Raw genomic sequence first — 13,486 nt, 5'->3', positions numbered from 1 at the left:
CGGGAGGGGGTGTGTTACATCGCTGAGAGAGAACCTCTCTTTGCTCCAATGGCCACAGCCCAAGAAACCTAGGAATCTACAGCTGACGCCTTCTAGAAAAGGACCCACCCCAGCTCGCTAAGAAAAGGAAATCCACGTGACGGGAGGGGGTGGGGGCGGGAAGCCAGGCGACCCCGGAGCGAGCGCGGCCAGGGGCGGGGCCGGGGGCCGGGCAGCTTCGAGGAATTGCCCAGCGCAGCGGTTCTGGGGCGGAGGGCTCGCATGGGGCTATGTGCGCGCAGCACACTAGGGTAGAGGACTCAATGCGCGCGCACAGCGCACGGTGGGCAGAGAGAGAGCGGACCCATTCCGCGCGCACCGGGCAGGGGTGGGGCGGGCGCAAGCCTCTCGCGCCGGGAGCCTGGAGCCAGGAGCCGGAGCCTGACGTCGGCCCGGGTGCTGACCGCTGCCCCTCCCCGCTCGGCACCGCCTCCCGCAGCCGGGGAGGGGCCGGGGCGGAGCGAGCGAGCGGGGCAGCGCCGGGGCGGAGCGGGCGCGGGCAGAGCGCTGCGCGGGGCCGGCGGCGAAGGTCCACGGCGGGAACGGCGTCGCTGCGGCTACCTACGACCCGGTCCCCGGCCGGCCGCCCCTCAGATCCACCTTCGTGGCGCGGCGGAAAGCGCGCGGATCCCCGAGGGAGCGAGTCCACGCGCGCGGCGGCTCGGCTGCTTCCCTCCGTGGGAGGTCGGGCTCCCGGCTTTCCGGACCCGCCTGGCATCCTAGTCTCCGGCGGGGCGGGCCGGCTGCGGCGCCCGGGACATGGCTTCGGCGGGCAGCGGCATGGAGGAGGTGCGCGTGTCGGTGCTGACCCCGCTGAAGCTGGTCGGGCTGGTGTGCATCTTCCTCGCACTGTGTCTGGACCTGGGGGCCGTGCTGAGCCCGGCCTGGGTCACGGCCGACCACCAGTACTACCTGTCCCTGTGGGAGTCCTGCCGGAAACCCGCCAGCTTGGACATCTGGCACTGCGAGTCCACACTCAGCAGCGGTGAGGGCCCGGCGCGCCGCGACCCCTGCCTCCCGCCCCGGACCGCCCCGCGCCCCGCTGTCTGGACAGCTACTGCCTCTACCCGCCTCTCCTGTGTCCCCCACCCTAGTCCGCCCCCTCCATCCTGGCCCTTCGCGGATCCTCGGGCTCCAGCCAACTCCCTGATCTCCACCCCTCACCTCTCCCCAATCCCGGTCGCCAAACCCAGTACAATGTCCCACGCCCTCTCCTCCCGTGGCCATTCCTCGGGCTCTGGAGTAACACGTATGCTATTTTGGGTAATTGTTATCATTTAAGGCGAGAACCATGTGGCTGTGTTGGAAATGCAACGCCTTCCACACCCGCGTTAAAAAAGACACAAGCAAAAGCGCCCCAACTCCCACCAGGATGCTGTGGGTTCTGTCTGCCTTCCCCACTTCTCTCTCAAGGAGGAATGTGCCTGAGTTTACCTCTGAGTGCCCCCGTTTCTGCCTGTTCTACTCCACTTTACCTGGGTTTTCCCGTGAGTTTCGGTTTGGATTTTAGTTCCTTAAATTTTTGAGCGATGTGAAGAGTTGGGAGAGGGACAGGCTTTAATTTCCTTGCCTTTTTTGGTGACACCGTCCTTGGTTGAGAGTTGCTCTTCTTTCTTTCCCACTCCAGATGCCTCTTCAGTCCTCCAGATCTTTCTTGCTCTTCTGCATGAGGTACTCACAGATGCCTGGAAAGTTGTGGCTTATTCAGCCAGCCCTGGAAACAGCAAAGGGATGGGGTGGACGACGGAGAATTAGGTAGTCACGGAGGGCCTTTACCGCTTTACTCTCTCCTTAAGCCCCGGTTGCCTTCCCCTGCCCTCCCAATGTTACGCCCTTAGCAGAAATCTGACAACTTCCGATTTCTTGCTGCAAACCCCTATTCCTCGCTAATCTTGATTCGTCAGCTGCTGGTGTCAGTGCAGAGAAAGGGGAATAAAAGGCAGAAGACCAGGCTGTGATTTTATACACTTAAACGCGCACCCCTGAGAAACTCATTAAATTCCTTCGTGACAGTTCCCTGTCTTCTCTGGGACTATTTATAAAGCCTTACTGGAAACGTGTCAAGTTCCAGGCAAGTTGAAATAGGACAAAGAGCCACAAAAATCAGATTTGCTTTTGTCTTTGGTTTCTTGTTATAAAAGAAATTAGTGCACTTGGTTTAGTTTCTTCCATAAATTTGTCTGTTTACAAAAGGCTTTTTCTTTGATATTACCTCAAAATTTCCATTGAAGGATTTCGTCTTTGTTGCTTAATTTACTGTGGAGGGGACTGGTTGGCAGCGGGAGGTCAACATTTAGGTCTTTTAATTCTTTCAGGGTTGGTTGTTTACAACTAAAGATAAAATAAATTGGTAAAATGCCTTTCTTCAGTAACCAGGGGATCCAAATAAACTTTGGAGAAAATATGCTTTCTTTCCCCTCTCCAATAGAAATGGAAATTTATGTAGGAATGCCAGCTCCAGCACGTCTCCTTAGCAACGTGAATCTTTTGCCCCTTTCTCTCCGTCTCCTGAAATAATAGCCCCCTGATTGCATAAAGACTTTTCAGATAGGTAGGAGAAACAAGCTTCAACTCCCATTTTCTTTTCAGGCCCGTATCCTTTTCTCTCGGCCAGGAATGTGGGGAATGGGGAGAAGCCAGCTCGAGTTTGTGGCGCGTCTGCAGTGTTTGCTAATCTTTCCTTCATTGCCTCCATACCCATTTATCTTTGCTTTTTTCCTCTCTAAGCAAGGAAAGAGGGAGACACAAGCTTAATGCAAATACAGTTGTAATAGGACTCTGCAAGGTAAAAATCGGAGGCTGGTACAGCTTCTGATTTTTTCTTCTAAACCCGTTATTCTACCCTCTTGCTGAAACTCATACTGCAGCATTTATTTCTTGTTGCGTTCCTGAAAATAAAATAGTTTTCATCCTAGAAAAAGTATACTTCAGAAGCAAATTGGGCTGGTGGAAATGGTTTTGTTGGAGGCTATCTGGAACAAGTTATTGACTTTTCTTTATGTAGTAGCAGTTCATTTTTCCTCCCCAAGGTGGTGGTGGACGGGGAGGATGCAGGAGGAAAGGAAACAAAATCTGGAAAATCGCTCATCTCCCCTCTTTACAAAGTCTATTTTCTTACAGTGTTCGGTGCACTTGAAGCTTCTGTGCACCAGTATTCTGAAACAAGGGGGAAGCTTGAAGTGAAACGAGCAATGTTTTCCTTGCCCGTTCCAAAGGGCAGGCAGCTTTTCTCAGTCTGTTTGCTGTGTTGAATAGCAGAAAGCAGGGAGGGAAATGTCTTCTCTGAAGATTTTAAGAGATCCACTTCTTTGTCTCGAAATGAATTACCTCAGGAGGAACCACCAAGGACAGTTTTACTGAAGGCCCTTTACCAGCATCTTCAGGGCTTAATTAAAAACCTTTGTCTTAATTAGAATTGAAACTGCCAGTGAAGAGGCAAGCTTGTAAATACAGAAGGGAAATTTCAGGAATGTTTCTACCGATGACAATATGTCCTACTTAGGCCCAGTTTCTAGGGAAACTTTCCCCTCAGCCATTATTTTTAAAGCCGCATTTTAATTTTGGTACCAAATGTGCATCGTTTGCCGCTTATAACCTGTTTTATGGTTTTAAGCAAAAGCAGCAGAACCATTCCTTTTGTGTCCTGGTGTATTGTAGGTTGCGTCAGCACTTCTAGTACGAACCAGTAATCCGGGTGTCGGTCAACTGTAATGCTTTTCTCCGGTGTCCCAATTCAGTGTATGGGGGACTATCCAGGCATTCATCCTTAAGCTGTAAATTTCCCAAAAAGACAAATGAGAAAATGGCTAATAGACTGTCATTCGCGGTGGAAACAGGAAAAAAATAAATTAATTAAGTATGCTTGTTAGGAAGTTTAGAATAGGTAGTACTCACATGGCTGCTGGCCACAGAATTTCTAAGGATGATTTTGGCAGCCTTTTAATACATCTTAAATATTATTTTTAAATGATAGTAATGTTTTAGACTTTTGCTTAGTCGCATTTAGTTTTGATAACTTTTTTCCTAGAATATAATTATAGGGTTTCACAGCCATAGCAATTATAAGAGAATCCTTAGTACAAATAGGATTACTCAAGTGTATACAGAAAGCTGACACCCTAAACTTGACTTCAAACGTACTGTATAACCTCTAGGGTAATTTTATACTTCTTCTTTAAAATTTATAAATACGTAGCTATTTCATATAAATCAGATCGCTTTTTTGACGTCTGTGTTATTTACTGACTAAGCAAAATGTAAGGGTGTGCAGATGGCCAAATGAACACAATTTACTGAGAGCAATTTTGGGATATAACAAGTGGCATTTATCCAGCTTTCCATCCACAAAATACTTGATTAAATAGTTGGTTCCTTTTTCAAGGAATATTAACATTAGCGCACTGTCCTAAAAATAGCTGCATTTGTAACGAGTCACTGGCAGTTTTGAAATGGCAGTGCGCTGTAGGCTAATAACAGGTGAATATTATTATTTTCAGTTGACAAGGGGTTCTTTTAAGAGTGCTTTGTATGTAGCTCATTTTTTAAAAACTGTGATATAAAAATCCACTTTAAAAGGCATTATAAGAAAACCTGTCTTGGGTGGTAGTTTAAGATAAACGGAACTGCCTAAACACCTGCAAATCTTAGAAAATCTGAGATACAGTGATTCTGGGTTCAGATGTGTATCATCTGTGCATATTTTGAATCCATATCTTAATTGGGAAACGTAATTTCATTGGAAAACTTTGCAATGTGATTTACTCCAGGGAAAGTTCAGCTTGTTGCTTGAAATGAGTTGATATTGATGCATGTTTACAAATAGCTCAGCAAGCCTGGAGGTCACAACAGTTATACTCTATTCTGGCTTCCTAAGAAAGAACAGAAGTAGAACAAATGGAATTTTTTTTAACCTATACAGCGTAGACTGGTGGAAAATTATTCAAAAAGCAGCACTTAGCACCAAAACTTTCTTGATTAATAATCCAGAGAAAACCCAGTATAACATTTCAAGATCTTGATGATGATTTCCTTTTAAGGTCTCCTAAGACTCTGAAGTTCCCCAGATTGATTTTTACAAAGGACATTTTAATCTGTGGGCAGATATAATTCCTCTTTTGTTCACATTTGTAGAATGATTGTAATCTCCAGGGAGCCATTTAGATCAATCTTTGTCAGCTAAGGGATTTGATGAATATGTGAGAAGCCTGGCCTTTCATAAAACCTTTCAAAACAAAACCAAAACAAACAAAAGCATATCTCAAGCAATAGATTTTGCCCGCTGTCAGGAATAAATTTGAAGAATCACTTTCAGGTTTCTGTTTAATACTAAGCCCACTTAGTGAGACCGCAAAGTACTACTGGATATATTAGTGAAAAGGATTTTAGGTGCTCCAAAATAAGTCCCTGGATTATATTACCTAAATATCACAGTAAACTTCTTTATGAACTCTGATAAATTATAACATAATCCTCTAGGAGGGCAGAGTAGTGTTGTGAAGAATATATGAGGCTTTGGATTCAAACTGCCCTGAACTTGACCACTTACCAATCATATGACCTCATACAGCTTACTGTCATCAGATGATTTGTCATGAAGATTAAATATGCAAACATACCTGCTCATTAGGGTTGCATTTCTTCCTTATATATTCAGAGAAGCAAACCCAAAGTGATAATTTTTTTCAATAATTGAGGACTTTTTCCTCCTTAAGTGGTAAACTTTTTTTGCATTGAATGATGAAGTGTGTTGTTAGTCTCAAATTTAAATTTTGATATGTACTTCCCAGCATTTAACAGTGCTCTTGGTAAATCATGATCACAAATTTATTGTCTAATAGCTACCTTTTATTCAGTACTACTCCAGGCCAGACATCTCTATTATTCCCAGTGTTGAATAAACTTGCAGTTTAGCTAATGTTATCTCCATATATTATTGAGGAGACCAGGTATTTTTGTAAGTTTACCAAGTTCTCAATCAGTGGTAGGGACAGATTTTCTCCAAGAGTGTTCCAGTTATTAATGCTGGAAAACAAACCAACCCCAAAGTTGGTGGTGTCAAATGACAGTTATTTTTTTATGCTCATGACTTTTGTGGGTCAGGAATTCAGATAGGGCATAATGAGGATGGCTTGTCTCTGCTCCAGGATGTCTGGAGCTGGAGCTGAGGGTGATTTGAATGGCTGGAAACTAGAACATCTGGAACTGCAGGATCTTCTTCCAAATGGTTTCACAGGGTTTGACTTATTGTTGGGAATGGCTGGGAGGCTGGACTCAGCTGGGACTGGCCTTTCTAGCATGGTGGTCTCAGCATAGTTGGACTTCTTTTCTTACAGGATGAGTAGTTTTGCTGAGAGCAAGGGTTCAAAGAGAACCAGTCTCTGTCTGAACCAGCCTGGGAAATCACAGAGGAGCCATATGTATAGTCCAGATTCCAGGGGAGGAGAATTGGGCTCTACTTCTTGATGGAGCAGTGGCAAGGTCACATTGTAGAAGAGCATGTAGGATAGGAAATGCTCTTGGGCCACATGTGCAAGTATATAGTCTGACACTGGAGTCTAGCCGGAAATCTGCATTCTTTCTTTATTGCCTCTGAAGAACCAAGACAACTACATAGCTTCTTTCTTTAAGAACTTTGAATCAATTGTATAAATAACATTTGGCTGGGGCAAAAACTGCCCTCAACCAACACATGGCTTTAATGATTAGTCACTTGTATGGGATTACTCTAGATTTGGAATCAAATGACCTCAAAAACTTAACCTGTCTACAAATAGAGAACGTTTTTCTCTATATAAATTCAACCTTAGGTCATTTTTGGATTATAGTCTCAAATGATCAAGGATCAAACTGATTAAGAATCTGAACTCTTAATTTGCTACTTCATGTTTCATGATAAAATTTTAGCCTTTCTTAGAAGGTTTTGTATGAGTCTGACAAGATGGTTTGTACATGAACACTAAAATGTAACAATTCCATACAGGAGCCAAGTTTTGTAGTGCTAGAAAGGTATGAGAATTGCAGGGATGTTTTTTGTTTGCTTGTTTTTTCATTATTTTAATAACATGATTCTTCTCTTGATAATTGCCCATATGTTGAGTCACAGAATCACAGCACATTTGGAGTAGAAAAGATTTTAAAAAATAATCCTGCCCGATTAAATTTATTGCATGGACAAGAAAAATAAGGCAAGACAGAATATTAAAGACTCAATAGAGAGATTGTACTTAGCCATAGTATTTTTGCAGGGTGGGTTTTCAGAATTTCCAGTAATATTGCAGATAACTATCTCTTGGTATTTGAAGGATTGTTGAATACTATCATGTATGGAATTTTCGATGAAGAAGTTAAGGACTGCATGTGAAACAGCTGTCTACTTTTCAGAAGATTATTTATCATCCAAGATTTGATTTCCCATAGAATTTAAAGAGTCTTCAAATAGACTCATTTATGTTGACAAGTCCATTAAGTTTTAGATGTTTTTTATCATCAAATTTTACATTGTTACCGTGGCTAGTCCTTAAAAATCAATGAAAACTTCTTTTTCTTTAAGTTTCTCTATGATAGGGTTCTTTAAAACAACTGCTTGATTTGAAGTTGAAAAACACTTCCAAAAGTCTGTGGAAGCCAGCCATGTAAGTTTCTTAACTTGATTATATGCATATAAATTTCACTGGATCAACTTATTACTGCATTCTGACTTTATTTATTTTTTTAAAGATACATTTATTTATCAAGAGACTGATTTTTCCTATCAACTTATTACTGCATTCTGGGGGACTTCCCTGGTGACACAGTGGTTAAGAATCCGCCTGCCTATGCAGGGGACACAGGTTCGCTCCCTGGTCCGGGAAGATCCCACATGCTGCGGAGCAACTAAGCCCATGCGCCACAATTACTGAGCCTGCGCACCAAAACTACTGAAGCCCATGCGCCCTAGAGCCCACATGCCACAACTACTGAGCCCGTGTGCTGCAACTACTGAAGCCTGCGCGCCTAGAGCCCATGCTTCACAACAAGAGAAGCCACCACAATGAAAAGCCCGCGCACTGCAATGAAGAGTAGCCCCCGCTCGCCGCAACTAGAGAAAGCCCACACGCAGCAGTGGATTCCCAACACAGCCAAAAAATAAATAAAGATTAAAACAAAAACAAGAAACACTTATTATTGCGTTCTGGCTTTATTTTTTTTTTTTTAAAGATACACTTATTTATGAGACAGATTTTTCCTTAAGCAGAATTTCATCCTCACGTGTCAAAGGCATGGACAGTTAAATCTTACCAGTCTTTTTAAAGTATTGGATCATCTCCCTTGAAAATTAGACAAGGACACCTTCCTTACCCTTTTTTGCTCCTATATTTGTTTGGGATTTTGAGACATAAGTAGACCATCAATTTTCTGTTCTATTGTAGTCTTGCCTTTGGCACCAAAGACTCCCATTAATAAAACAAAACAAAACTAAACAAACAATAACCCCTACAAAAATGAAGCATCCATGGTTTCCAGGAAACCAGGAAAAAAATATCTAGATCATTTTTATCTCTACCAGCTTATTAACTGTTGTGAGATTTAAAATGATAGTTTTAATGAGCCATGTTTCAAGATAAGGTCACAAATATTGATTGTCTTTTCAAAATATATGCGTATTAGGCAAAAAGATGTTAAAAAAATAGAAGTTGGGACTCCGAGTCACATATTTTCTATCTTCTTGTATGTATCCAAGTAGTTAACTTCATTGAAACATATTCATTGATTTCCTAGCAGGGAGTAAGCATTGTCCTGGTACAAAATCAGCTAGTCGTTCTGGTGGTGAGAGCAAGGTGATGAATGAAAGTTTCTTTTAAACAAATTAATGAAATAATACAAATGTACGAAGTACTATAAAGGAGGAAATAAATATAAATTCACCTTCTGCAGGGGGGGTAGAAGAAGGGCTCTCATCTAAAGAAGCTTGCTAACAGGGAACTGGTGGGGGCACTAGCTTGCCAAATTTATCCCTCCATATTTACTGGGGGGTGTTTTAATACTGATCGTGGGTGACTGGCTGGCTGCCTTCCATCTGCTCTTTATTATTAGCTACGCTAAACCCATCACAAAAGCTTTTTAGTTGCTTAGAGGCAGGTCACCCACTCCTAGTCTTGGCATGGGTTTTCTTCTCGTTTTTCCAAATAACCAAGTTTTCCAAATTGTAACCTTCTTAGGTTTTTTCCAAAGAGTAGAGAAGAACAATGTTTGATGTAACAAACACATCACAAGTTTATATATGTACTATGATTAGGAATTACTATTGAGAAATACCAGTACCCATTAGATAATACTAGTTACCATCAAATGCTAACGAAATCTTTAATATAATACTTGGTAAGAAACAGCAGCCATTAGCAGTGATGGTGTCTTTCTTTTTTGTCTAAATACTGAAACATACTTTAATAGCAGGGCTTTGGCTAAGCAGTGTATACAATGGTTTTATTTGGGGAAAAAAAACCACTATGTTATGGTGTTTAGATGATAAATTACATTTCCCCAAATTTTCTGTGATAGAATTCTGTGAAGCAGCTAAAGTGCCCCTTTATTTGTAAAGAAAAAGTATGTGTGTTCTTCAAACATCAACACAAAACAACTCAGAAGTCTTGAATGAAATTGTCATGGATTGAAAATTAATAACCTGTTTGGCACTCTTGGACCCCCAGAATTTTCCAAAATTTTGGTTAAATTGACCTGCACTTTGGTCATTAAAATTGTTGCATTATGTATTTGGATGGTTACCTGGGGTAATTTATGTGCTTAAAATCAGGTTGGCGCTGTATTTCTGACACATTTTTTTATCCATAAATGGGCCTAAAGAGTGAGATTTAAATCATATTGTTGCCAACTTAACATGGGTTTTAAAGTAGGTGCTTCTCTGACATTCCACTTGACTGTGTGCAGCTCGGTGCACACAGTGTCTATACTGTTTGTCATTTTATGAAAGACGTAGTTGTTTGCCATAAATATTTGTTTGCATGTGAATGTTAGTTTTGATATTAGTTGTTTGAAAAAGGAGATGGTCATTTTAATTATTGAAATTAGAATCCGGATTCTTCTTTTGGCTGCCTTTGCTTGTGTCTGTATCCCATGGAACAGTGGAAAATTAATGCAATGCTGACGGATTTAGGTCAGGATGCAACTTAGCCAAGAAAACTAAGTTTAAACTCACTCACAAATGGTTCCGATTTTCCACTTCATCTGCCACATGCAGAGTAACTTTAAGGAGAACTTGTGGATGGCTTGTGAGATAGCGTCAAGATGACAGAAAAGATTACTCTTCTAGGTTGAGTAGTGAATGATTTTGATTGCAGTTATGGATATCATTTTGGTGAATATTCTTTTGGAGAATCCAAAGGTAAAAATATAAGTGCCTTTCTGGCACATTTCAGTGTGATTATAAAAGTTATTAAAATCAATATTTTACTTTCTGATGAGAATTTTAGGAATAGTGAGAATCGTGCATTAAAATATTAGAATACACTTGGGGAAGTACCACCCACTCCTCCTGTGGGACTTGAATTTATAAGGTTAAAAATGTGTTTCTTCATTGCTTTTTAATTATATCTAATTTCCTAGAAGAAGTGACAATTGTGTGCTCAAGGATTTACATACAGTAGAACTAATCTCAGCGTATAAACAATACCTGCAGAGGTAAATAAATTAGCCAGTGTCTGATGAGTTAAAGGTTTTGAAATGAGACAGGTGGAGGAAAGCTTTAGGCACTGGTGTGGTACACTGACCTTGGCTCAAAAGTGTGGAAAATGTATCATCATTTAGATTTTGCTTTTCCTGAAAATCGGAAGTAAATTTTGACCGTGAATTCCCCAAGGGAATGTGAATTCTCCAATTTGGCAGTTATAATGTGGCCCATAGAATTTTCATAATGCAGTAGCAATTTCAGGCCAGTCTCATGTATTAGATTGTAAAGTAAGTCAGCACAATTCTGCAGAATACTAAAGCATTTATAGACATTGGAAACTCTGGCACCCGCTAATAAAAATACTTAGAAAGAGGATTTGAATTTAGTTCCTGAGTTGCACATTAATGTTGGACTTGATGTTTTGACGTATGGACTGCCCAATTTTTGTTCTGTAGCTGCGGGGGAAAGTATAACATTGTGTGTTTGTCTTTTATCTATATATATTTATTTATTTTAATTATTTTTTTCCTTTTTTCTTTTATCTTTTTTCTGTTAGAGAAAGCTGTCATAGGGAAGCACATACTTATCTTTAGCCTTGGCTTTTGTAGGTACAGTTCCAACGCATCCGGTGTGTCACTGTGTCAGTTTTGCCAAAATACTCTTAAGTGGAACCTGACATATACTATGCCAGCCTCATTTCAGGTTTCATTTCCGGATCCAAAACATCCCTCCCAGCCCACTTGAGACCTAACCAGTTTATGGACCAAGGTTGTACATTATTTCCTCCAAACCTACTATCACTTGTTCTCTCAGGTCTTAGAAACCAAACTCAGATTTCAAATCAGGTGGCCCAACATTGAATAATGAGCAATTTTACTTGTGCAGAGCACTGCAATGTGTAAAACAGAACCATGGCCACTGATGTTCTGCAGAGCTGGTTTACGTTCACTGCTCCACTACAGTATCAGTATATCATTTATAGAAATGTATAAAACTAATGCCGAGTAATAAATCTCTAAGGACTCTTAACACTTCATCTGATTAAATACTGTGAGGGCTATAAAATTGGGGGACTAAGATTGATATAGAAATTAACCAATTATGAGAACTTAAAATAGATGATTTTTTTTGAAGAAATGGAGCTGAAAATTGAGAATTTTATGACATTTTGTTTTGCAAACACTGAATATGGGATAGCAAGTATTTGTGGCATGCAAACCTTCTAATGGAAAAAACGATTCATGTATAGTTTTCCAGTCATTTATTATAGTATTAATGTAAAATTGCCCGAGTCCTGTAGTATATAGCAAAATATTTTTTATGTATATATTCTTGTTAAATCTACATTTGGTAGATAAGTAAATACATGTCTTTGTAAGCGTGAATCCCAGCCTATTATTTTAATGGCCATTAGTAGGTATCTATAAAAGTGTTTTTGACTTGTTTTATTCCCCATCTCCTAGTCTTGTTCAGTAAGAAAGAGGAAAATGGTATCAGACCGATCTGCATAGTCCCTGGCTTTAACTCATCTGTGAGGCAGGTCCTAATATTTGGACAGTGGATTCTGTTGCTGTTTACTGAAAGAGACACAATGCCACGTGCACTGTTCACAGCTCCAATATGCCTAGTGCTGAACCTTGAAAACTACCCTGATCCTCCTTGACTATGGTAGCCATTTCAAACTGCTTTTTCAGCTTACTGATTGATGTTCAACTGGTCAGCAAGTTAAAGCTTTGGTCCTGGGCAACCTGCCCAAGTGAATCATTCCAAATGGGTATAATGACAGCAATCCCGAAACTTGGCACCGTCCACCAGAGATATAGCCTCAATACTTCAGTCTAAGCCCCAGCTTCTGGCCAGGACAGCGGCAGACATATGTGGCCCAATTCTAGTCTCTTGGAAAATAAAATGGCTTTTCTGTTTGAGCAGGCATAGCTATGGTTGTGGACCAAAGGGAAGGGTAGCAATATCATAACTGTGGAGATGCTGGTGACTGGTGCTCCTTTTTGACTTTATGTCTAAAGTGACTTTCTCATTAGCCACAGCCTCAATACTTAAAATTAAATACAGGACATATAGAAGAAAATCAGAACTGGTTGTATTCATCTACTTTTTAGAACTATTTCCTTTGCTACAAGAGGTTCCCCTCCTAATTAGGTTCTAGTCCCTTTTAATACTTGTTATTCTCCTGTAGCTTCTATTGCATTTTATTGGCTTTCGGTATGAAATAAAGTATTACTATTTTAAGGAAATTCAACATGTGAAATTAGGATTTTTTTTGCAGTTTTCTATTGTTATGCTGGATATGCATCACTTTCCACTCCTGTATTACTCATTAATCAAATTGACTTCATTATGAAATTATTATTGTCTGAGAGGCCTTTACCTAAAAGAAAATTCAACATTTTAAAATGGTACATAAGGACTTCCTTGCGGGGCGCAGTAGTTAAGAATCCCCCTGCCAGTGCAGGGGACACGGGTTTGATCCCTGGTCTGGGAAGATCCCACATGCCGCGGAGCAACTAAGCCTGTGTGCCACAACTACTGAGCCTGTGCTCTAGAGCCCGCGAGCCACAACTACTGAGCCCATGTGCCACAACTACTGAAGCCCATGTGCCTAGAGCCCATGCTCTGCAACTAGAGAAGCCACTGCAATGAGAAGCCTGCGCACTGCAACGAAGAGCAGCCCCCGCTCACAGCAACGAAGACCCAATGCAGCCAAAAATAAATTAATTAATTAAAAAAAAAACATTCTATCAATCAATCAATAGATGATAGATAGAT

At 41.3% G+C, this 13,486-nt stretch overlaps 1 protein-coding gene across 1 annotated transcript in view; it reads left to right on the top strand.

Moving 5' to 3' along the window:
* Nucleotides 1-527: 527 nt before the first annotated feature.
* The window catches only part of TMEM47 (transmembrane protein 47), a 29,227-nt gene continuing 16,268 nt past the window's right edge, over nucleotides 528-13,486 (top strand). Inside the window, exon 1 of the mRNA XM_029241448.1 lies at nucleotides 528-1,024. Within this exon, the coding sequence (XP_029097281.1) occupies nucleotides 799-1,024 (226 nt within the window). The 5' untranslated portion in view covers nucleotides 528-798. The remainder of the gene's footprint in view (nucleotides 1,025-13,486) is intronic.

The sequence above is a fragment of the Monodon monoceros genome, unplaced genomic scaffold (assembly GCF_005190385.1).
Source record: "Monodon monoceros isolate NGI ecotype Baffin Bay Population unplaced genomic scaffold, NGI_Narwhal_1 Super_Scaffold_22, whole genome shotgun sequence".
Classification (NCBI taxonomy): domain Eukaryota; kingdom Metazoa; phylum Chordata; class Mammalia; order Artiodactyla; family Monodontidae; genus Monodon; species Monodon monoceros.
This window is presented reverse-complemented; position numbering and strand designations above follow the sequence as displayed.